The sequence below is a fragment of the Myotis myotis genome, unplaced genomic scaffold, assembly GCF_014108235.1.
Source record: "Myotis myotis isolate mMyoMyo1 unplaced genomic scaffold, mMyoMyo1.p scaffold_m19_p_16, whole genome shotgun sequence".
In the NCBI taxonomy this organism is placed as follows: domain Eukaryota; kingdom Metazoa; phylum Chordata; class Mammalia; order Chiroptera; family Vespertilionidae; genus Myotis; species Myotis myotis.
The window spans coordinates 15,481,192-15,504,251 of record NW_023416320.1 but is presented as its reverse complement, the minus strand read 5'-3'; the positions used below and the strand labels follow the sequence as shown (position 1 = coordinate 15,504,251).

Sequence of the window (23,060 nt, the reverse complement as noted above, 5' to 3'; positions counted from 1 at the left end):
CTGCCTCTGTATCTATTATTGTTCAAAAGTTTATAATGGTCTCTATTATCCATGAATGAGTGAGATCATGTGGTATTTTTCCTTCATTGACTGGCTTATTTCACTTAGCATAATGCTCTCCAGTTCCATCCATGACGTTGCAAATGGTAAGAGTTCCTTCCTTTTTAGAGCAGCATAGTATTCCATCGTGTAGATGTACCACAGTTTTCTGATCCATTCATCTACTGATGGGCACTTAGGCTGTTTCCAGATCTTAGCTATGGTGAATTGTGCTGCTATGAACATAGGGGTGCATATATCCTTTCTGATTGGTGTTTCTGGTTTCTTGGGATATATTCCTAGAAGTGGGATCACAGGGTCAAATGGGAGTTCCATTTTCAGTTTTTTAAGGAAACTCCATACTGTCTTCCATAGTGGCTGCACCAGTCTGCATTCCCACCAGCAGTGCACAAGTGTTCCTTTTTCTCCACATCCTCTCCAGCACTTGTCGTTTGTTGATTTGTTGATGATAGCCAGTCTGACAGGTGTGAGATGGTACCTCATTGTTGTTTTGATTTGCATCTCTCGGATGATTAGTGACTTTGAGCATGTTTTCATATGTCTCTTGGCAGAAAGCATTTCTTTAGAAATTATATATATATATATATATATATATATATATATATATATATATATATATATATATATAATTTTAGAGAAAGAGGAAGGAAGAGAGAGAAACATCGATGAGAGAAACATTGATTGGCTGCCTCCTGCACGCACCCTACTGGGGACTGAGACCTGCGTCCCAGGCATGTGCCCTGACCAGGAATCAAACCAGTGTCCTCTAGGTGCATGGAATGACACTCAATCCAGTGAGCCACACCAGCCAGGCTTGAAAAAATTTTAAGGCATTAAAACTTTCCCCTCTGAGTCCTGCTGAAGGAAAGTAAAGCCGAGCCTTTTGCCTGTCCAGATTGTGTGTCGTGGAACTGCCTTTAGACGCCAAGTTATTCGCTGTCAGCTGATCATCCTAAAATTTTCCACAAGTCCTAAAATAATGTAGGAAAAAGTTCCCAGACCATGTGACGTGGTATGACTGAGTTAAAGAGGGCGTTTAAACAGAATGAATCACAAGTGTGATTTACGCTAACAGGAGAGACTCATGAATACTGATTCAGTACTAGAAAAATGTTATGAGATTCACTGGCGGCTTTTCTCTAAATCAGATAAAAACCACTTGCCTTTAAAATCAACATTTTTCTGACATGATACTTAGACATCAATCCCAGCTCATCCCATTTCTCCCGACAGACTTTATAACTCTAGTATACTCAGATCACCGGTGATGACTGCAGAAGGAAACCCAAGAGTAGCCACTGCTCCTTCTCATTCTTTGGATAAAAAACATTTCCCTCCTGACTCCCAACAAACAAAAGTCCAGGACCAGACAGCTTTGCAGGTAAATTCTACTAAACATTTTGATAAAAAAAGAATAAAACCTTTTCTTACAGTATTCCAAAAAAAAATTGAAGAGGAAGGAATGCTTCCAAACGAATTCTATGAAGCCAGTATTACTCTGATATCAAAACTCAACAAAGACTCTACAGAAAATGAAAATCCCAGACCAATATCCCTGATGAACATACATGCAAAAATCTTCAACAAAACATTTGCAAAAAGAATTCAGCAATACGTTAAGAGGATCACACACCATGATCAAATGGGATTTAGTCTAGGAATGCAAGAATAGTTCAATATCTGCACATCAATCAATGGAGACACCACATCAACAAAACCAAAGGATAATAATCACATGATCATCACAATAGATGCAGAAAAGGCATTTGATAAAGTTCAATATTCATTCATGATAAAAAACACTCAATAAAATGGATACAGTGGGAGCATATCTGAAAATAATAAAGGCCATATAGGACAAATCCACAGCTCACAACATACTAAATGATAAAAAGCTGAACGCTTTTTATTTAAGATAGGGACAAGGCAAGGAAGCCCATTCTCACCAGAGTATTAGAAATCTTAGCTACAGCAATCAGACAAGAAGAAATAAAAAGGCATCCAAATAGGAAAGTAGGAAGTAAAACCATCACTATTTGCCAATGACATGATTATATACATACGTGAGCAGACATTTTTTCAAAGAAGACATACAGATGGCCCGTAGGTACATGAAAAGATGCTCAACATCACTAATCATCTTGGAAATGCAAAACAAAACCATAATGAGATACCACCTCAGAACTCTCAGATTGGCTATTATCAACAAGACAACAAATAACAAAAGTTGGTGAGGATGTAGTTTTTTGGTGGAATCTTTAGGGTCTCTATACACAGTATCATGTCATTTGCAAATAATGAGAGTTTTACTTCTTCCTTTCCAATTTGGATGCCTTTTATTTCTTCTTGTCTGATCGCTGTGGCTAGGACCTCTAGTACTATGTTGAATAAGAGTGTAGAAAGAGGATATCTCTGTCTTGTTTCTGATCTTAAAGGAAATGTTTGCAGTGTTTGCCCATTGAGTATGATGCTGGCTGCGGGTTTGCCATATTTGGCCTTTATTATGTTGAGATATGTTTCCTGCATTCCCACTTTGCTGAGTTTTCATCATAAATGGTTGCTGGATTTTATCAAATGCCTTTTCTGCATGTATTGATATGATCATGAACAAAATAAAGGATCAAAATCACATGATCATAAAGTCATTTAAAAGTTAAACATGTATATTTTATCAAGAGTCAGTTCCTCACTGATTTTTTATTTTATTTTGTTGGCTTGCTCAGTTTTAGTTTTCCTCATGTGCTTAAATTTTAGTTTTAGGCTATTCTTGATAGGAAGTCTTTTTAGGTTCTTATCTTTTTTTCTAATCTGCTCTTTCCATCTAGCTATTTTTCTCTAAACTCTACTTACTCCCTGAGACATTCATGCCAGGACAAGGCAGAACAAGGGTTTATGTGGTGGCGCATGTCACATGCTGCTACGAGGGGGGGAAAATAGATTCAGATAGGGAATGAAAGGGTGGCTTCTCCTAGGTGTCGCTTGCAAGACTTTCATGTTTTCTCTGCCTTCCGAAACTTACCATGAGGCACAACACTGCATGGGCAGTAATCACAGCTTTGTGCAGTTTCCTCTCATGGTTAGGAATCTCTGTTTAGCTCTAAGTTCAAAGAAGTGAGTGGGGCTGCATTTTTCCACCATGTCTAGTGCCCTTTTATTAAAAATTTAAAACAAACTTTCCTTGAGAACAGTTTTGAGATTTAGCAAAAAAATCTTGCTACATACAGAGAGTGCTCATACACTCCACATCCTTTTTCCCCTATCATTAACATCCTACGTTAAATGTTACAATATATTTGTTACCATTAACGATCAAATATTGATGCATTACTATGAACTAAAGCCCATACTTCATCCTAATTTCCTTACTTTTTTACCGGCTGTCCTTTTTCTTTTGTCTTAATATATATATTTTTTTAATTGATTTCAGAGAGGAAGGGAGAGGGAAGAGAGTGATAGAAACACCAATGATGAGAGAAAATCATTGATCAGCTGCCTCCTGCACGCCCCCTACTGGAGATCAAGCCCTCAACCTGGGCATGTGCCCTGACCGGGAATGGAACTGTGACCTCCTGGTTCATAGGTCGATGCTCAACCACTGAGCCACGCTGGGTGGGCTACCTGATGTCTTTTTTCTATTCCTGGATCCCACCCAGGAGCCCGCCTTTCTCTTGGACTCCCTGTGGCTGTGACAGTTCATGGTGTCCTCTATCCCACTCACACCGCTGGAACTGAGCCTTTGGCTGCCCCTATTTCTGGACCAGAGCTCGAAAGGCCCATGGCTTCAATTCTTATTGACTACTATATGTTTTTTTCCCTTTTCTGGCCCTACAATTTATTCACTTGGTTTTTTTTAAAAAATCTATCTTCTTAATTGGAAAATGTTAGCTATTGCTGTTTCAAGAATTTAAAACCTGAAATCATACCACGAACTAAAACAACTTCTCTCTTCTTCATGGTCAGTTGGTCACCAATTCCTCTAGATTCATGTCCATCATCGCTCTGTAATTTTATCTTGTCATACAGCCTCTGCCTTCGTCTAGCCTCTTGTCACTCTTCACTAATATTATATTGATACTTTGCTTCTTATTTAACATCTACTGTATGCTTGTTTTTGTGCCAGTATTTCTTAAGCAATTTGTACACATCTCACATAAACTTTATTACAAAGCTAAGTGGTACAGTGTAATATTCTCACTTCCCCAATGAAAATCAGAAGTTCAGAGAAGTTATGCGGTAAGTCCAAAGTCACAGAGCTATGAACGGCTGAGATAGGATCCAAACCCAAGCCTTTGTAATAGCAGAGCCAAAGCTCTTAAACGGTACAACATACCATCTATTTAGACCTCGCACAGCATATCTAAAATACTTTTCTTTCTCTAGGCAGATATAGCCCAACCCATTCTCCACATAATGCTTGAACCACCTCTCTTGAGCAAACTTATCAAGGAATTTCCCTAAGTAAAACGCTGTAGCAATTCCCAAGGGGTCAAGATTATGTCCAAATTACATAGTATGGAACACAAGACCCCCATTATCTGGACTCCCATTTTTCTCAAGCTTAATCTCCAATTACTGGCTATTGTCAATGATAGTCAATAATTTATTCAATGAATTAATGAGCATTCTTAAAGCAGCCCATTAAATTGTGGTTTAGAGATGTGTATATATAGGAGAGGAAGTAAAAATAAATCTGAGAGTATGGAGAGGGGGAATAATTATTTATATTCCTCTTCTTTATTTAAATGAATCTTTTTTGGCTACCCCCATCTCATCCCACTCACCCTATGTTTATTTACAAGAATTTTTCTCATATTACAAAAGATCTGTAATTTGAATGAATTGTTTAAAGCAGGGAGTGAGACACTGTAGCCCCAAAGAGCAAAGCAGGTACCCTTTCTTTAGAGTAAATAGTATCCTGTTGCATTGGCTATATCTTGACACACTTGAAATAGTACTTGAAAAATACCTCAAAGACACTAAAACTACCTATCTGGAAAGAAAATTCTTTTGAATCTGTCTATGAGATACTCAGTAAACAGTCACAAAGTTCAACTTTCTGTCTGTGTTCAACCTACGATAGTTTATCTCCAATATAATATTGATACTTTTTCCTCCTATGGCTCAGAGAACTAAGAGAGGAAATCAATGTCCTTCCCATCATTGAATTAAAATTTAAGCAATAAAATAAAGTCCAAGCATCCTTGAGTGAAATCTTAGACTACAGAAAATATTGTAATGTAGGCAGACACTGTTTAAAGTCTTGCAATTTCTCTGATGATCGGCTATCCTCTATATACTTAAAAACAATGTTTTTAATATTTAACAGAGTTCTTTAAAATTCAGTGCATAGCAGTTCGTTCTGTAAGACAGAAGGTACCAGAATAATTAAAGTTCCAATTTATGAAAGAGGCTCACCAAATAAATGACCAAGCAGAATGGAGGAAATGAAATGCTAAGGTTTGTTGGATATGATTATACAGATAATATGGGCTTTTCCCTCCAGAAAACATCCATCTAAATTAATAGACATTTATATAATATTTTGAAGGTATTAACTTTACCATTTTCAAGCATCCATGTAACACGAAAAAGCTTAATAGATAACATTACTTTAAAACCGGCTCAGTCCTTCTTAGTAGGTACTTTTGCCTACTAAAAAGCTGTTTGTTAAGCTAATTTGCTGAACATAACATGTTTTTGTATCCTGACATCATGTTTCCACTTAGCTTTTTATTCCTGGATTGTATTACCACAAAACTGGTATTACCACAAAACTGGTTTTATATAAATAGTTTGTTTAGATGTTCACAAAGTTTGAATTAGTGAAAAATGTTTTAAATATGTTTTTTATTGATTTTAGAGAGAAAGGAAGGTAAAGGGAAAGAGAGAGACATTGATGTGAAAGAGAAACATTGATTGGTTGCCTCTCATACATGCCCCGACCACGGGGATGGAACCTGCAATCTGGGAATGTGCCCTGACTGGGAATCGACTGGTGATTTTTATTTTATTCTTATTTTTTGGTGCAAGGGAGGACACCCAACCAACGGAGCCACACTGGCCAGCACTGAATTAATGAAATTTTAAATAGCACATAAAAAGCTTGCTAGCATGTAGATGAGCACATGATTTACAGTGAATGTGTTATGAATGGTCACTGAAAACTTTATAATTGGGTTACTCAAAGTAATTAACTGTCTGGTAGAAACATCAATAGAAGCACTCCCCCCAACTGTGTCTGGCTTTTAACTATTTTTACATTTTTTCCTCAGTAATCTTTTCATCAGAGTTGTGATCATGGTCCACATTTCATTAGGAGCATACATCCTGAAGGTGTGTGAGAGGTTTTTTTTAATGTGTAAAGAAATACCTTCAGTATGAATTGGGAAGAAAAATCAACTTAAAACAAATCAGGAGGGACCAAGTTTTATTTCTGAGTGTGTGCAAGATCTTAGAAGCTCTTCAAATTCATATTCCTTAAAAACATAAAGATACTGGGGAAATTTGGACATATTATCTCACTGTTCAAACTGCCATGTATTCTATCATTGAATGTTTAAAATAAAGTAGGTCTTTCAAAATAATCTTTTCTCACAGTGAAGGGATTAAGAAATGCAAATTGGCAGTTACAAAACAGTCCCAGGGATGTGAAGTACAGCAGAGGTAATATAGTCAATAATATTGTAATAAAGATGTATGGTGCCAGGTGGGTGCTCGACTTAGTGGGGGGATCACTTCATAAGTTATCTAACTGCCTAAACACTATCTGTACACCAGAAGCTAATATAATATTGAATGTCAATTGTACTTGAAAACCATTAAAATTGAAAAGAATAATACTCTTTTCTTCCCCAAGCCAGGGGTCAGAGAAAAGGAACATTCCCACACGTGCTGAGGGTGGGAAGGGGAGTTTTGATCTCTGGCACAGCCGAAGGACGTATTTTCACAGGGACTTAGCACATTTCAAACAGGACTGTGATTACTTCTCAACCATTTTAATTATTCCACAACTTTAACCAGTAGAGGTTTCATTAGGTGCTTTAGAAAGTGTTAAGACAATTGACAGCTGTAACGTATTTTTAATACATTATAAGACTATTACAGTGCAACTCGAACACCAAACCAGCACAAGGAAAACCACAGGGTTACTGACATTTCTTAATCCATTTCTCATGGTCGTGATTAGGCTGTGTTTCTTGATTCTGGGCTGATTACCTCTCCCAGAGAACAACCCAGAATTAGGGCAACACGGGGTAAGGCGCATGTACAAAATATACTGTGACCCCTGTGAAATTGGACTCGGCAAGCTAGTTACCCAGCACACTCCCAATCTACATGGGTGGGCATCAAATGAACACTTTTCTTCCTTCTGCGTAAACCTACTGTGCTTAGTAAATATACAGTCTCTGGCAATGGTGGGGACCTCGAGAGACAGGGTCGACTAGATGGCCCGGCCTGGACTTTGTCTCTGGTGGAGGGTCAGAGTGATTGTAATACTATAACACTATAAATATTTAGTAAAAAAATATCTATTTTTTTCTGAAAAAAAAAAGGGGGGGGGGTTTCATATTTATCCCAGAGTTGAAAAAGGGTTTCTGCTTATGGGTTTTCCTAGACCTCATGTTTTATAAGTAGGCTTTAAATGTAATTAATATATATATATATTAAAAACTCAATTACATATCCCCCCACCAGACTCTCATATATTGAACAAGGTCTGTTTATTGTACAAATGAACAAAAAAGTTCAGTTTGGTTTCTCAATATCTTCAGGTTTACTATCTTAACAAAAATCACACATTCTTATGCAAAGTGCATAAAAAAAAAAGAAATGGCATTTGTACACATGCAACTGTCGTTAAAATGTGTGAAAAGGCCATGTCCATTTAGGCAATTCGATCCCACACCTAACAAGGACCTCAGCAATGGAAAAATTTTCCCTAAAGGTTCCTGTGACCTAGAAAAATAGAAGAAATCAATCTGTCAGCACAAACTTCAAAACAAAGTCATTTTTCTCAAGAACATAATTTGATTTGAACCCTGAGAGCAGCTGTCCATTTCCGCTCCCGTGTTTATAGGCAGTGATCTGTATGCAGAGATGATCCTGCTGATTAAATCAGAGACTGCCTGCTTCCACAGGAAGAATCTTCTTGAAGAAGGTTCTGGTTAGTGGTGACCTAGTTTCATGCTGTAGAATGTGAAGCCTCCAGCAAGATTAGTCTTTTCCTTTTTTTTCTCTCTCCTCTGACAGTATTTTCACTTCAGGATTGATCTTTTTTTCTTCTTATAATTAAAGTCTGCCTTCAAAATTTGAGGCACCCAAGTTATGTGATATTTTTAAATGCCTGCTATATTGTCATTTAAAAGACGTTAAGTGTGCATCTTGCTTTTCTCTTTATAAAGTTTCCAAACTAATTATTACTGTTTTAATTTTGCCAACTACTCAGAAAACTTCCCAGGGAACCCCTAATCCTGTAGGCTCCTTTTTGATCTGTAGGCTTCCTGGAGTTCATAAGATATAAATCTGTACATGACTAGCTTCATTAAGCTTGGGATGTTGAAGGCATTCTATCCTAAAGCAGGGAAAAGGACGGATCTTTGAATTTCTCATTTGATAATTTCACACACCAGTAAAACTTGAACAGAATATGTTGGTGACATTTCCCAACTTAATTTTGATAAGTCAGGGGATTGAAAAAACAAACACAAATCTTATAACAAAGACTACCATCTGTGGTGATCAGATTATAAGCTTTATAAATGTTAATGTAGAATCATCATGCTGTATACCTAAAAGTAATATAATAAAAAGGTTTAAAAAAAGCAAGAGGAAGAAATATCTGCGCGCGCGCACACACACACAGAGTCTACCCAACCAATACATTTGCTATGCCATCATTTTACACAAGTCAATTCATTTTAACACAAGGAGGGAGATAAGAAAAGGAGAAAAGGAGAAAGGGGGGAAGGAGAGGGAGAAAGAAGAGAAGGAGGGATTAAGGGAAGAAGAAAGAAGGAGAGAACAGTAACTTTTATTGGATAAAGTAACTGTTTTATTTTATTTCCTGGAAAACTCGTGTTTTTTTCTTAAGGGATCTGTTTCACCATTCATGATGTAGGCTACCCATTGGGAAACCACTCACTGAGTTCTCTGTCAGTAAACTGATTTCGTTCTTGTTCCTGTTTTGGAGAAGAGAACTTGACCTGAAAACATGGAGGGGAGGAGCTCTTTGCTATTAGTCATCATTTACTTAGATCCTTTCCTTGACTTTGCCACTGATTACAGAGTGATCACAGTAAGTCATTCAACTTTTAGAAACTTAATTCCACAGGATGCTACATGGTGGCCATAACATATATTTTTCTTACCTGTTAGGAATGGTGTAAGCATTCACTGACTTGAATGAATTCAATTTGTTATCACCTAAAAAAACTGACAAAGTATATGCTAAAATGCTTTGAAATCTATTCACATGGCCCAGATTGGGGGAAGGTGTGGCCAGGTATAAGGGAAGCTTGAATCCTAACACTATTCAAGGCAGAAGTAAAAGCTGACATAAAACTGACATGAATGAGCATATTTTTATATGTGAAAAAGTGTGAGTTTTACATATGCCCCAAATAAACCCAGAATTCGTTCATCTGAACTTAACTGGAAATTACTGTGTAAAGAACATTTGCTGACTCATCCTGTAAGCCGGTGTCTTACCAAGAGAAGGTGTTAGAGTAAGATTACTATAAATGTAAAAAGGGAGAGACTGATTCATGAGGGCAAGCAGGGGACTGAGGGGGGAGCAGGATGTCAGTTCACATGACAAGGTGAGGAACTGAGAGGGAGAGATCTCAACTGAAGGAAAGTTCCAGAGCCATTAGTCAGACACCTGCTAGCCAGGGGTCCCTTATTGGACGTGTTTGGAAGCCCTGCTGAGCCAGGAACCTGGGAAGGCAAGGTTCCCCCTTTTCTGCCTCTTCCATGAACTTGGCAGAGAGCATTTAAATAACTCTAATTTTTCTTTTCTTTTCTTGCACATACCAGGGTTGTACTCTTATTCCTTGTGCTCCAATCCTTCTCTCTAAAGCCCCGGGGCCGCCAAAGAGCTTCCTTAAATGAAACTCTTAGCAGATTCTCTCCTCTCATCCTCCACTGAGAAGGGCAGGTTCATCACCCCAACCTCCACCAGCACCCCTTTCTCACCCCCAACATTTACTTAGCATTTACTATGCATGCCACACTGTACTAAATGCCAGGGAAATACCTTTATTTTTTTAAATAATAGAATTTTAAGTATCTGAAGGACTTCAAATATCTAGTCCAGGGGTTTTTCAAACTATAGGTTCAACTCATTAATGGACCATGCAATCAATTTAGTGAGTTGAGACTGCATTTGGCCAGTGTGACGCAGTTGGTTGGAGTGTCATTCATACACTGAAGAGTTATGGGTTTGATTCTGGGTCAGGACACATATCAGGTTGTGGGTCCCATCTCCAGCTGGGGTCATACGAAAGGCAGCTGATCAATGTTCCTCTCTCTCTCTTTCCCCATCCCTCTTTCCTTCCTCCCTCCTTTCCTCTCCTCTAAAATAAATAAAAGACATATCTTCCAGGGAGGATTAATAAAATGAAATGAAATGAAATAGGATGGAATAAAAATGATCAGAACAGATGGTAAGGAAAATGTTTTAAGGAAATTCTGTTTGAGCTGTGCTGGTAGTTGAGTGTGCATAGAGTGGGTACGTGGTATAAAAATATGTCAATGTGTTGGTCAGGACTCGAAGTCAGTCCCCAGACGCCCAGTCCTCTGATGTACACACCTGTGCAACCCCGGGAACATGAATGGACATCACTCCCACAATTAGGTTCTGTTGACTTTAAAACAGACAGATTATCTGGGTGGCCCTGAGCTACTTACACAAACCTCTTAACAGCAGAGATTTCCTGGGCCAGCCCCGGGAGAGTAAGTCAGAGATTCCAGGGACACAGCTACTGGCTTGAGGATGGAGGAGGCCACATGGGCAGGAAAGAGAGTGGCCTCTGAAGACTGCGAGTGGCCCCAGCTGACAACCAGCAAGGAAAAGGAGCTCTCGGGTCTACAATCAAATTCTGCCAACAAGAAGAAAGACCTCAGAAGCCTATGTTTCTCTAGGGCAGTGGTTCTCAACCTGTGGGTCGCCTAAGACCATCAGAAAACACATATATAATTACACTAGAGGCCTGTTGCACGAAAAGATTTGTGCAATAGGCCTTCCCTTCCCCTGGCTGCCAGCACCGGTTTTCCTCCGGCACCCGGGACCCAGGCCTTTGCTCCGGCCAGAGCCGCCTTCAAGCCTTCGCTCCGCTGCTTCGCACCTACATATGCAAATTAACCACCATCTTTGTTAATTTGCATATCTTGCTGATTAGCCAATGGGAGGCGTAGCAAAGGTACGGTCAATTACCATGTTTGTCTATTATTAGATAGTATAATTACATATTGTTTTTGTGATTTATCACTATGTTTTATGTTCAATTTGTAACAGTGAAATTGGGGGTCACCACAACATGAGGAACTGTATTAAAGGGTCACAGCATTAGGAAGGTTGAGAACCGCTGCCCTAGGGGATCCTCCAGATGGGAACTCAGCTCAGCTGACACCTTATTTCAGTCTCCTGGTACCCTGAACAGATAACCTAGACCGAATCCGTATGTGGATTGCTGACTTACAAAACCACCGTGAGCTGAAAAATGGGGGTGGTTTTAAACAGCGAAGTTTGTGGTAATTTGTTTCACAGCAATTGAAAACTTACACATTCATATGGTCAGTTGTGATAATAAAAAGAGAGTAAGAGAAAAAAACTATGCAGAAAGACACTGTTTGGTCTGAATGTTTCACTGTGCACAGGAGAAAAGTAAGGTCAAATGACGGTCAATAACTTGCAGGATTACACAGTCAGTGACAGAGCAGGGTAGAAAAGTGCTTTCCTTTGCCACAGTCCTGTATAGTGATTCCCCTCCTTTCCATTTACCTGAAGATTCGTATATTTCACACAAATAGAGAATAGCGTTCCACCTACTTACTAAAATCAATGAAATGTTATTATACTGCTTATAGAATGGGCTATTCTCATAAAAAGTAATGACTTTATGTTGTGCTATTTTTTGCTGCTGTATTAGCTTTTTGTCCGTTGTGAAAAACAATTAAGAACCAGAATCTATTATCTATACAAGGAAGCTATAATTTCTCTTTCCTAGAATTCTCTCACAAGAAACGGACCCTATACGTAGGTTCAGGAAAGATAAAAGTTGAAATTAAAAAAAGAAAAAAAAGAAAAAATTCTAGAAAAGCTACCATGACCACTCATCCAGTAAATAACCCCAAAACTTTCTATTTCATTAGTTTTTATTTGAAAAAATGTAAATCCCCAGAATCATTGCTTTAATTGAAATATAGTATTTCAACTAAATATACTAGTAGTACTACACTTCATTGCTAAATTTAAATGTAATACTCTATTTGGCCACAAGAGGGCTCCAGGTTTTTTTCAGTTGTGGGCACCATAAATTGAGACACAAAGTTATCTTTCAATAAAAGGGCATATTGGCAGGAGGACGGGTTACTTGGCATGGTTTCCTTAAGTGAAAATTTCTGGGAATTTCAGTAAAACATTACCCCACTATATTGCTACAGAAACCCCTCTGGCTCACCTCTGTGCAGAGGGGGATGGTATCCTGCTGACTGACACAGAAGGCTGACTCTAAAATGTCATAAGAGTAGGTTAATTTCATGTTTAGAGTCTGCTATCTCTGGCTCATGTCTTCATCTTTAATCTCTCTAAGGTTTTATCTCTCATCTATAAAAGTAAAGAGTATAACACCTATCTCTCAGAGTTGTTTTGAGAGTGAATTGAGATAGAAGAATGGTATAGATAGAAGATAGTGCCAGGTATATAGAATTGCCAATAATGGTAATTTTAATTGTTACTGTTCATTACAAATCATACTTTTACTAATGGAGACTGAAATAGACTTGTTTTGTGAAATGGTCTTTCAAAACGGGTGAAAGATCTTTCAAAAGGCTGCGAACATTTCAGCCTTAAAAATGTGTCCAGATCCAAGTTAGTGGAAGGGTTACGTAAACACAGTAAAGTCCACAATGTAGATGCCAAATTTAACATAATAGACATGCCGTTGACATAGACTATGAGTCAAACTGTTTCAAATCCAATCATTAACAATTCACCAGTGGTGGAGCTATTTAAAATAACTCATGGCCCTTTCTGCAATCCAAATTCACCACGTAGACTTCTATTTTCTAGGCATCGTCCTCTATTTCCTGTGGCCAACCTGCTCAGTCTTTCTCCTTTTCTCATCTTTAGAGAATACTGAGTTTGTACGATAAACTATATTCCGAATACAAAATACTGAGTCTTCTTAGCCAGTTAATAAATCAGAAAAGCAAAAAATAAAACATAAAAAAATAAATCAGAAAAGCAATAGGAGGTAGTGGACACGTTGAAGGGTGGGAGGAGAAGACACTGAAAAATGGAGCGAGGCAGTTATATATATACTTTATGGGCTTTTCCAGATGATTGGTAGAGGTCTGCTATCATAAGTTTTACAAATGGAAATATGCACCTGCCTATACTGTCTTTTATCAGTTCTTGTTAGTTGGCTATTGACATCCCTAAAGGCATCATGCTCATTGCCTATGAAAAACATACCTTACTCTGGAAAGAGGAAGCCTGAGAGTAGATGGAGAAAGAGTGGGTACGTAAATAATGGAAAGGGAAAATCCTACTAGACCCACATGGAGGCATCTCTTCAAGCCTGAAGGGAAGTAATTTAACCCAAAGACACAGGAAAATGACTTGAAATCACACAGAAAAATTGGTGTGTGAATCAGAATTAGAAATCTGATCTCCTAATGATCACTTCTAAATAGGGACACTAAAAGATCTGAGAAAAAATTTCAAATATCCCATGTTGGGGCTGTAGGGGTGGTGGACACCAAACACAACATGATCTCTTTAACTGTCATAAACTCATAAAAACACAGTCTCTGCTACTGCGGCTTTTGGATATGACCAAATCTCTGCAACATGAAATAACATGTGAGGCCAAAGCACCCTTCCTCTTCCTCAGTAGATTCACCTCCTCTATGCATCACCCTCTACCGTATATGGTATGTGTAGCAACTTTTGTCTCAAACAGACCAAAGACACTGAAAATTGTTTTTGTTACTTAAAAAGGAAGGATAAAGACACGATGGACAAATATTGGTATATAAAAATTGATAATTCAACTCATTTAGATTGATTACCTACAACATTCCAATTAAATACTAAAGTTCAAAATGACAGGATATTCTTCTACCTGGGAAAGCAGGGACATTGGCCCGCAACACCCTTTCCACAGACCCTTTCCCACATGGGCTCTGGTGTGGTTCAGCCTCTCCAGGTGAAGTCACGTGCAAGCTCCATGCAGACCTACAATGTTGTTTGTTCTCTCTGAGAATGTGACAACTTTCTATTTTCTTAGTGGCTTTATTAGTTACAGGCTGACATCCTGACAGAATAGGGTCAAAGACTCAAGAGCCTGGAGGGAAAAAAGCAAAGATTAAAACCCAAAAATGGTGTTGGCTGAAGAATGGCATAAATGCAAATGGTAGCACCTCAGCTTAAACACTGGGAAACCGTATGTATATAATTTACTCCCCTGAGGCCAAATATAGAAGGCCCTCCAGCTTGCCCTCTTATTTAACATTACGGAAGGTTTTCAGTATTTTTCCATCTCCACGTTCAGACCATATCAGGAAATGTCCACATAAACTATCAGAAAGACATGCACATCACATAAAGAAGGGAGCATTCCACGGCCGACCCGTGCAATCACAGTGCCGTCTACATAGACTTCATGTATTCAAGTGCGTGAAACAGCTGCAGCTCACCAATCGTGTAGAACCTCTTCAGCTCACTCCTGCGGGAGGGATGCTTCGGGGTATTGGCTGTGTTGGCTGTGTTCTGTTCTTCTTCAATGATGGGTGTCTTGGGTGCAGGGGGCTTACTGACTTGTGGCATTTGCTTTCCTGCACCGGCCAAAGGGTTGAACCCTGGAGCAGTAATATCCACCGACTGGGACTTTTTCTTCAACCTACAGACAGAGAATACCACAGGCTGTGAGGACTGACTCGGGGGATAAAATATTTTCAACAACTGAGTTATGTTTGGCCCTGAAATAGAACCAAGTTTATTCAGAAATTACAGACCTTCCCGACAGGGTTTTAAATTCTCCAAATATTTTTTTGAAACCAGTTGGGAAAAATAAATCTTCTTCTGGTTAACCATTTTGGAAAGTTTCACTAAAATATATTAAAATGTAAGGTGATAAAGGACTTCTGTTTTTCCAATAATAGCAAACTAAAATACGGTATCAAAGATAATGCACTTGGCTATTGCTTTTGGTTTTGAAAGGAGTATTTTTTAATGCTTTAGTCAAGCACTAGTTAGAAATAAATAACTGCATCCCAGCAAAGGAAAAGGAAAGGATTACCTGGGTAGCTAGAGGCTGCCAGTGCTTTGCTATGGAATATAAGCTGTAAAAATTATAGAGTTCACATGGCTCCTACAGACACTCTCAGTGACAATAAAAGTATTACTCACTTTTCCAGTCTAAAGAGCTGACATCAGACCTAACTTGGAAAGCAAAAAGCTATCCATAAAATATTTTCCCCACTCAGGCATGAGAATGTTTCCCTTGGGGTAAAAATCATTGGTAACTGATAGGACCTAAATTCACATACTTCAAGCTACACAACGGTATTTGTAATGTAGTTGAACCCTGAGCCCAGAATATTCTTGGCCCTTGGTATTTCTCAAGTCTGTTTGCCCTACAGAACACAAGTTGGCTGTTTTCTTTATCAACTATTGTAGTCACACCTGGACATTTGTAATTTTCTAAAAGTTTCATACATCCTCAGACCCCCAGGTGTTCTACTTTCTGAATATAAAGTACATTAACTTCCATTTTCTGCTTGAACCCGCTAGACACAGCTTCAACGTGGCCTCCTGTGGGAGCTTCCTCTGACATGAGCCTTGGCAGCCTCGCACCTCTCCACAGAGGGGTTCTTCATAATTAGCATTCAGTGAACTTCCCATAAATGGAATTTACCACAGCAAAAGCCTTGTTAAAGGAATAGAGTGTATCAATAGTAAAGGATCCATTAATGAAAGTAGTGTTTACTAAATTGCGCCTAATTCATTATCACCTATATGATTTCTGCCATATCCAAATATTACTACTTAATACTTATGAACAATGACTTGCTTTATCCAAATGGCCAACATACATTAAAAAGTGTTCAACAGTGTTATCCATAAGAAACATAAAGTAAGACTGTATTGTCCTCATAACACACCCCAGGATGGCTAAAACGTAAAAGACATGGTAGCAAGTGTGGTGATGAGCAATTGGAATTCTTCGACAATGCTGGGGGGATGTAAACTGGGTCGACTCCTTTAGACAACTGTCTGGCAATATCTTCTCAGCTGAAGGCATGTATCTTTATATATATTGACTTCAGGGAGGAAAGGAGAGGAAGAGATAGAAACATTAATGATGACAGAGAATCACTGATCAGCTGCCTCCTGCATGCCCCCCACTGGGGATTAAGCTGGCAACCCAGGCATGTACCCTGACTGGAAATTGAACCGTGATCTCCTGGTTCATAGGTCAACTCAACCACTGGGTTACACCAGCTGGGCAAAGGCATGTATCTTTTGACCCAACTACTCTATTCCTAAGATATATCATACACAAATATGAGTATGTTCACCCAAACACAAAGTTAAGACTGCTCACTTATAATACGGAGTACAAATGTCTACTCACAGTAGAAATAGGTGAGTAAACTGGGATAATATTTATAAAATGAAATTTTACACAGCAATGGAAATGAATGAACTATAACCACTTGCAACAACATGGATGGTTTTCATAAAAAAATAATGCTGGGCAAAACCAGATGTACAAGAGTATCTACTGTAGGACTCCACAGCCCTTTTCCCAACCTCTTTAGAATGAGCAAAGGACAGGGCTGTGGCCTCCAAAGGCCAAAGGCGGGCAGAAATGCCCTCTGCTTTCCCCCTCTTCTTTTTGCCCTTCCCCAATCAAGTCTTGAAGGGTATCATGTTCTCATTTTAGCTGCTGGAGGCTGGAACACTGCTAACAGGTTTGCTGACTTGCTTAAGAAAAGACTTCCACTCACATGTTCTTAGAAAGCGGAACTGTGTGGGCAACTGAATTCCTCCTTTAAAGATTCTAAAAATGACTACTAGGGTTGACAGAGAAACCTGCTAAATGCTACCTTCAATTTCCAAATTCCATGAAAGGAGAATCCTTTCCAAATTTTTAACGTCTTAATTAAATGTGTAAAAGAAATGTAAATATAGCATAATGGAATATATAGGTGTACAAGAGAGAAAATACCCATTGATAATAAATGCGACGTTACAAATAGAGACTAAAATAATCTCTGCAGAGGCACAAAAAGAATCTTTGTTTAACGTGCTTTGGATTTCCAAAGGACACTGAGTGCTGAGGTCTTGGATGTATGAACAATGGGAGTTAGAGGAGCCTTCCCCTCTTCTCATGACTCCGATAGGCAGACTGTCTGGTGGTGAATAATTTCTGCCTTTTCTTGTTTCTCCTTTTCAGCAGATTCTTACCCTTCCCCAGATGCACTCCAATGTTGGTAAGAATGTTGGGCACATTTTTTGAGACTTTGCCTCATCTATAAAATGGGGAGAAAACATACTCGAACGTTCTGAGGATTAAGAAGACCTCCTATGGAAAAGTGCCTAGTATACCACCTACACAGGATGCTGTTGATAAGATACATGCAAGTCCCAATCTCTTTCTCAGAGGATGTAAGGGGAGGACATAATCTTCTTCTTCAAATCTTCAAGGGTGCTGAGGAAACTATGCCAGCCTCTCGGGCTCCTTCCCTGCTGTGCTATTTTAGATCATATTGAGACTGCATTTTGTAGGAAGTTTCACCTATTTCACAGTGTGGATTAGGGGGAAGGAGTATAAAATAATATGGGACAGACTAAATGTGAGTCCTTTACGTTGTGTGCAAGGTAGTATTTCTACTGTGAGAGTCCCCAAATCTTTTGTAAAACGAGTGCATTCATCGATACTTCACTTGGGTATATACATTTTTGAAAAATCAGTGTGCGGCTGACTTAAAACTGCAATCTCATAAGCAGAGGTTGAGACCAGGGAGCCATGAGGAAGTAAAGACAAGAATTCTAAAGGAAATGTGGAGGGATTTTTACTAACTTACTCTGTAAAAACAGTATTTGTGCCAATTTCAACTAGTTCTCCAGGGAGCAGGAGAAGCCCTGTAGGCCAATGATAAAATCTGAAATCACAGAAACTCAAGAAAAAAAGAAGGGGCAGAAAACTTCCTATATCAACCAGAACTACTCTCATAGCAATCAGCTAAATTTTCTAGATTATATGTGTGTATAACTTATTTCTGCTTTACTAGAAATCTTCCACTCATTTTCCACATTGTTGTTTGAGAAGGATAAAAAAATCTTTTGGCTTAAATGAGTTAATGGGCACCCCAAAGCCCAGGGCTTGTGCCAACAAGTGACTAAATATGGCTTTCCATTGCCCACAACAGACGGCTCCTCTCAAAGATCTGGGTCGATCTCTATTGCAATAGCTTCCGCCGTGGAGAAGCGTTCTCTAAGCTTCTTTACTTTCAGCTCTTTATTACTACCTATCATTTATTACTGGTCATACTCTTGGTTTTTACCTTCCATTTGCCTCTCACATTGTGGGGTTTTCACCTTCGAACTATCACCCCCCATTTATCGTCTTCCATTCAAGTCATAACCAAGCAACACTTATCATTGTTCTTTGTCTACCAGGCTCTGCATCTTTAAATAGTTTTATCGTTTTGTCTAAATGCTGCATGATAAAACTCTACTGTAAGCCTAAACTAATTCCTGATATAAGTTATTTGTATAAGAAAAAATATTTTCAGCCCTAACCGGTTTGGCTCAGTGGATAGAGCATTGGCCAGCGAACTTCAGGGTCCCAGGTTCGATTCTGGTCTAGGGCATGTACCTTGGTTGCAGGCACATCCCCAGTGGGGGGTGTGCAGGAGGCAGCTGATCGATGTTTCTCTCTCATCAATGTTTCTAACTCTCTATCCCCCTTCCTTCCTCTCTGTAAAAACTCAATAAAATATATTTTAAAAAAATGAAAAAATATTTTCAAGTACTTTGAGTTCTCAACTGGAATTACCTCTCCCATCATGTGGACTTCAAACTATACCTGCATGATAACTACATTTTCCTGATTTCTGTCGCTATCTGGATAAAATGAACCTTCTACTATCCACTTAGTAGAGTTTTAGTGTACAGTGGGTTATGGGCACTAGTTGAGAAAATCAATAATACATTTTATATATACTAAAATACAGACCATAGTATATTGATAATTTTCCCTAGAGATCGTAGGAATTTAAGGTGGTATAACATGAACATGTAAAAGTCACATCTTCATATATTTGACTTTGTACCTTGGGAATAATTGCAGAGTGGTTGAGACTGCAGACATGGCGGCCAGAATCCCTCATCTGGTATTTACTAGCTGTGTAACCTGGGTCAATTTTCTTAACCTCTCATTGCCCCTGTTTTCTCATATGTAAAATGGAGGTATTTATAATAACTATGTCACAAAATGGTCATGAGAATTAAATTAATATTTATAAACACTTAGGATACTTGGTATGTGATAAATATTATATACGCTTTTGCCTTAAAAACACAAGGAAACATGAACAGCCATTGAGCTTTTATAAAATACAGCATATAGGCCACATGCTATACAGACATTATTTCATTTACTGATCACTACAAACCTATGAGGTAGGTATCATATAGCCTATTTGTTGCGGGGTCAACTGAGGTTTAGAGAAAGTGACAGGGCCAAAATCAGGGAAGCTTGAATCCAACTAGGACATTTTGTCTAAAATGCCACACTTAGGAGTTAGGAGATGAATTTCAGCTCTGATACTAGCCATGTGGCTTTGGACCAGGACCTGGACTGTCTAGGTCTCAATCCACAATGGTACTATCTGCCTACTTTACCCGAGAGAGTTGTTGTGAGCATAAAATAGCTTAACTTATGAGAAAGCACGTTATAAAATGCCACAGAGATCTACAGTACAAGCAGTAGCTATATAAAGTCATCCTTTGCCCATTCATTTGTTGTCTATTTACACAAATGTATGTTACACATAGATACATGGATGCATGTGAATGGCTGTGCCCCACAGACCCAAAACTTGTAGTCCTTTCCAGAAATTTCCAGCAAGAAGACCATCTGTGGTTTGCACAACTCATTACTGTGAGCAAAGCTGTCTCCTGGCTTCCTGAAAGAGCTCATGTAAGGATATTTTTTTAATCAGTAAAGCTGCTGAGAATGCAGCTATTTCAAGTTGGATACTGCGGCTGCTGCGAAAATCTCAAGTCACTCAAAAAGAGCTTTTTGACAGAAAATGCCTAAAAAATTTTCACATGGCAAAATTAAGGGCTTTTGTTACCCCTCTTGTACAGTCTGACTACGAATCAGCAGCTAAAAAAAAAACAAACCCCAAAATCAGCAAAAAAACAAGCACATTCAGAAGTACAACCAGAAGAAATAACAGATTGAAAACCAATGCATTAAAACAAGAAAACAATCCTTTGGGATATAGAATATGCCAATTACAGACTGCTGTAAATGCTGGGGGCACACTGTTCTTTGTGTCCCTGAACACAAGGGCTGAGACAGAAAATACAATTAATGAGGAATCAGGAATTAAACAACTTACAATTCCAAACCAATGCAAAATGTTTCAACAGAAGTATCCTTTGGGAGTACAAACTGATTTTGGAATAATTAATGGGACACCCAAACTAGATACCTTATTATAATAAGGTATGTTTCTAGCCCTGTATTCATGCTAAGAAATTTATGTTTTCCTAATTTGGGAGTTCAGAAATCAGGAAATTCAAGAATGAAGGAAGCCATAGGTGCAATGATATGTAGGAATGATTTGCTAGAGATTCTCTTGTTAAATGCAATTGAATTCAGCTCTGTCAAGAGCAAGGCCAATGAACATACCATGGCTTGTTTGGAAGCATACATGCATTCATTGCTATTATACCTAATTTTATTCTAAAAATACTGAAAATTAAATTGAAAACCAATCTTCCTCTCCAGCGTTTCATGAACCCTCACATAAAATGTTAGCAATTCTTACTGAACTTTTATGAAAAAAGATATCCAAGTTCTTGAAGTCTGTCAGCTGCTGTATATTCCTACTAGAGACCCGGTGCACAAATTCGTAAACGGTTGGGGTCCCTCGGCCTGGCCGGCAATCGAGGCCTATTGGGAGGTTGGCCAGCCAGCCCCCCATCAGGGCCTATCAGGGGGCTGGCCAGCAGAGGGTAGGGACCACAGGAGGTTGGCCAACCAGGGGCAGGGGCCACAGGAGGTTGGCTGGCTGGCTCCCCCATCAGGGCTGATCGGGGGACTGACTGGGGGGAGAGGCTGCAGGAGGTTGGCTGTGGGAGAGCACTGACCACCAGGGGGCAGCTCCTGTGTTGAGCATCTGCTCCCGAGTGGTTAGTGCACATCATAATGACTGGTCCACCGCTTGTTTGGTCGTAATATATATATGCCTATACCAGTCCAAAGAAAAGAGGCAGGAGAGAAGTTTCATCTATTACAGTGATGGCGAACCTATGACACCCATGTCAGAGATGACACGCGAACTCAATTTTTTGGCTGATTTTTCTTTGTTAAATGGCATTTAAATATATAAAATAAATATCAAAAATATAAGTCTTTGTTTTACTATGGTTGCAAATATCAAAAAATGTCTATATGTGACACGGCACCAGAGTTAAGTTAGGGTTTTTCAAAATGCTGACACATGGAGCTCAAAAGGTTCGCCATCACTGATCTATTAGGTGTCCTTACCCCCAGGTCGACTAAATTCCTACATTCACAGAAATTCTGTTCATTCACCATATTACTCCTAGGACTTAGCATAGTTCTTGGCATGTAGTAGGCACTTATTGTATAAATTGTTGAATGAATAAATGAATGGCTTCAGCATGGGGAAAAGCCACTAGAAATAATACAAAAATGCAAGGAAGTTTATATATAAAAATCCATGAAAGTAATTTAAGAGAGTAAGACTTTGGATAGTTGGTAGCTGATCTGATGATCAATTTAATACATTCACATAACATAGACTTCATCCCACCCCATGATGGGAACGTGTTTTGGAGCTTGGACAAAGGACATAGTTTATTCTGTTATCAATACTATGATAAATATTTCACTTTATTCATTATATCCAGCTTTGTAATTTCATTTTTTAAATACCTAATTGGCTTTATTCAATAATTCAAGAATCAGACAGCACCCCATCTAGTAAATAAAATCTAGTTTTGTAATTTCTACAGAAACACTGTAGCTTTAATAAATTGGAATCCTTATGCAAAAAAGTTTCAATGTTGGCATGGAGGAGTGAAAACAGCAAGGACTCGGGAATCAAATATTTAGGTTCAAGTTCAGGATCTTTTCTTTTAAGCAATCTAATGATGAAACAAGTTTTGATTACAAAGTTCTACTTACATTTTTGAATAGTCATTAAGATTTTTGCATATTATCTTTCTACTATAAAGTTTCAAAACATTAAGTCAAATAGTAGTAAAATTTTTACGAGATTTCCCCTTCCATGTACTTTCCAATTATACCACTGTAGTGCATGTATTAACTTTGAAATTATATGAATTTCCAATTTATTTCAGTTTTTGCCTTGGAACTTACTTCAAAGCCTTTCAACTGGAAAATCCTGAAAGTAGAAACCCATTATGCAAATCAAAGATTAGGCCTTGAAGGATTTGGAAGTCAAATTCTTGTAAATGTTAAACCGTCTTTTGCAATAATTCA

General features: G+C 38.6%; 1 protein-coding gene across 6 annotated transcripts in view; it reads right to left on the bottom strand.

Moving 5' to 3' along the window:
• The window catches only part of OXR1 (oxidation resistance 1), a 311,945-nt gene that overhangs the window by 150,044 nt on the left and 138,841 nt on the right, over window positions 1-23,060 (bottom strand). For 5 of the 6 annotated variants that reach the window (XM_036338046.1, XM_036338045.1, XM_036338049.1 and 2 more), the window contains one exon: window positions 14,983-15,185. In XM_036338046.1, coding sequence (XP_036193939.1) covers window positions 14,983-15,185 — 203 coding nt within the window. Of the gene's footprint in view, window positions 1-14,982; window positions 15,186-23,060 lie in introns of those variants that run through there. The other variant, XM_036338058.1, reaches the window with a different exon arrangement.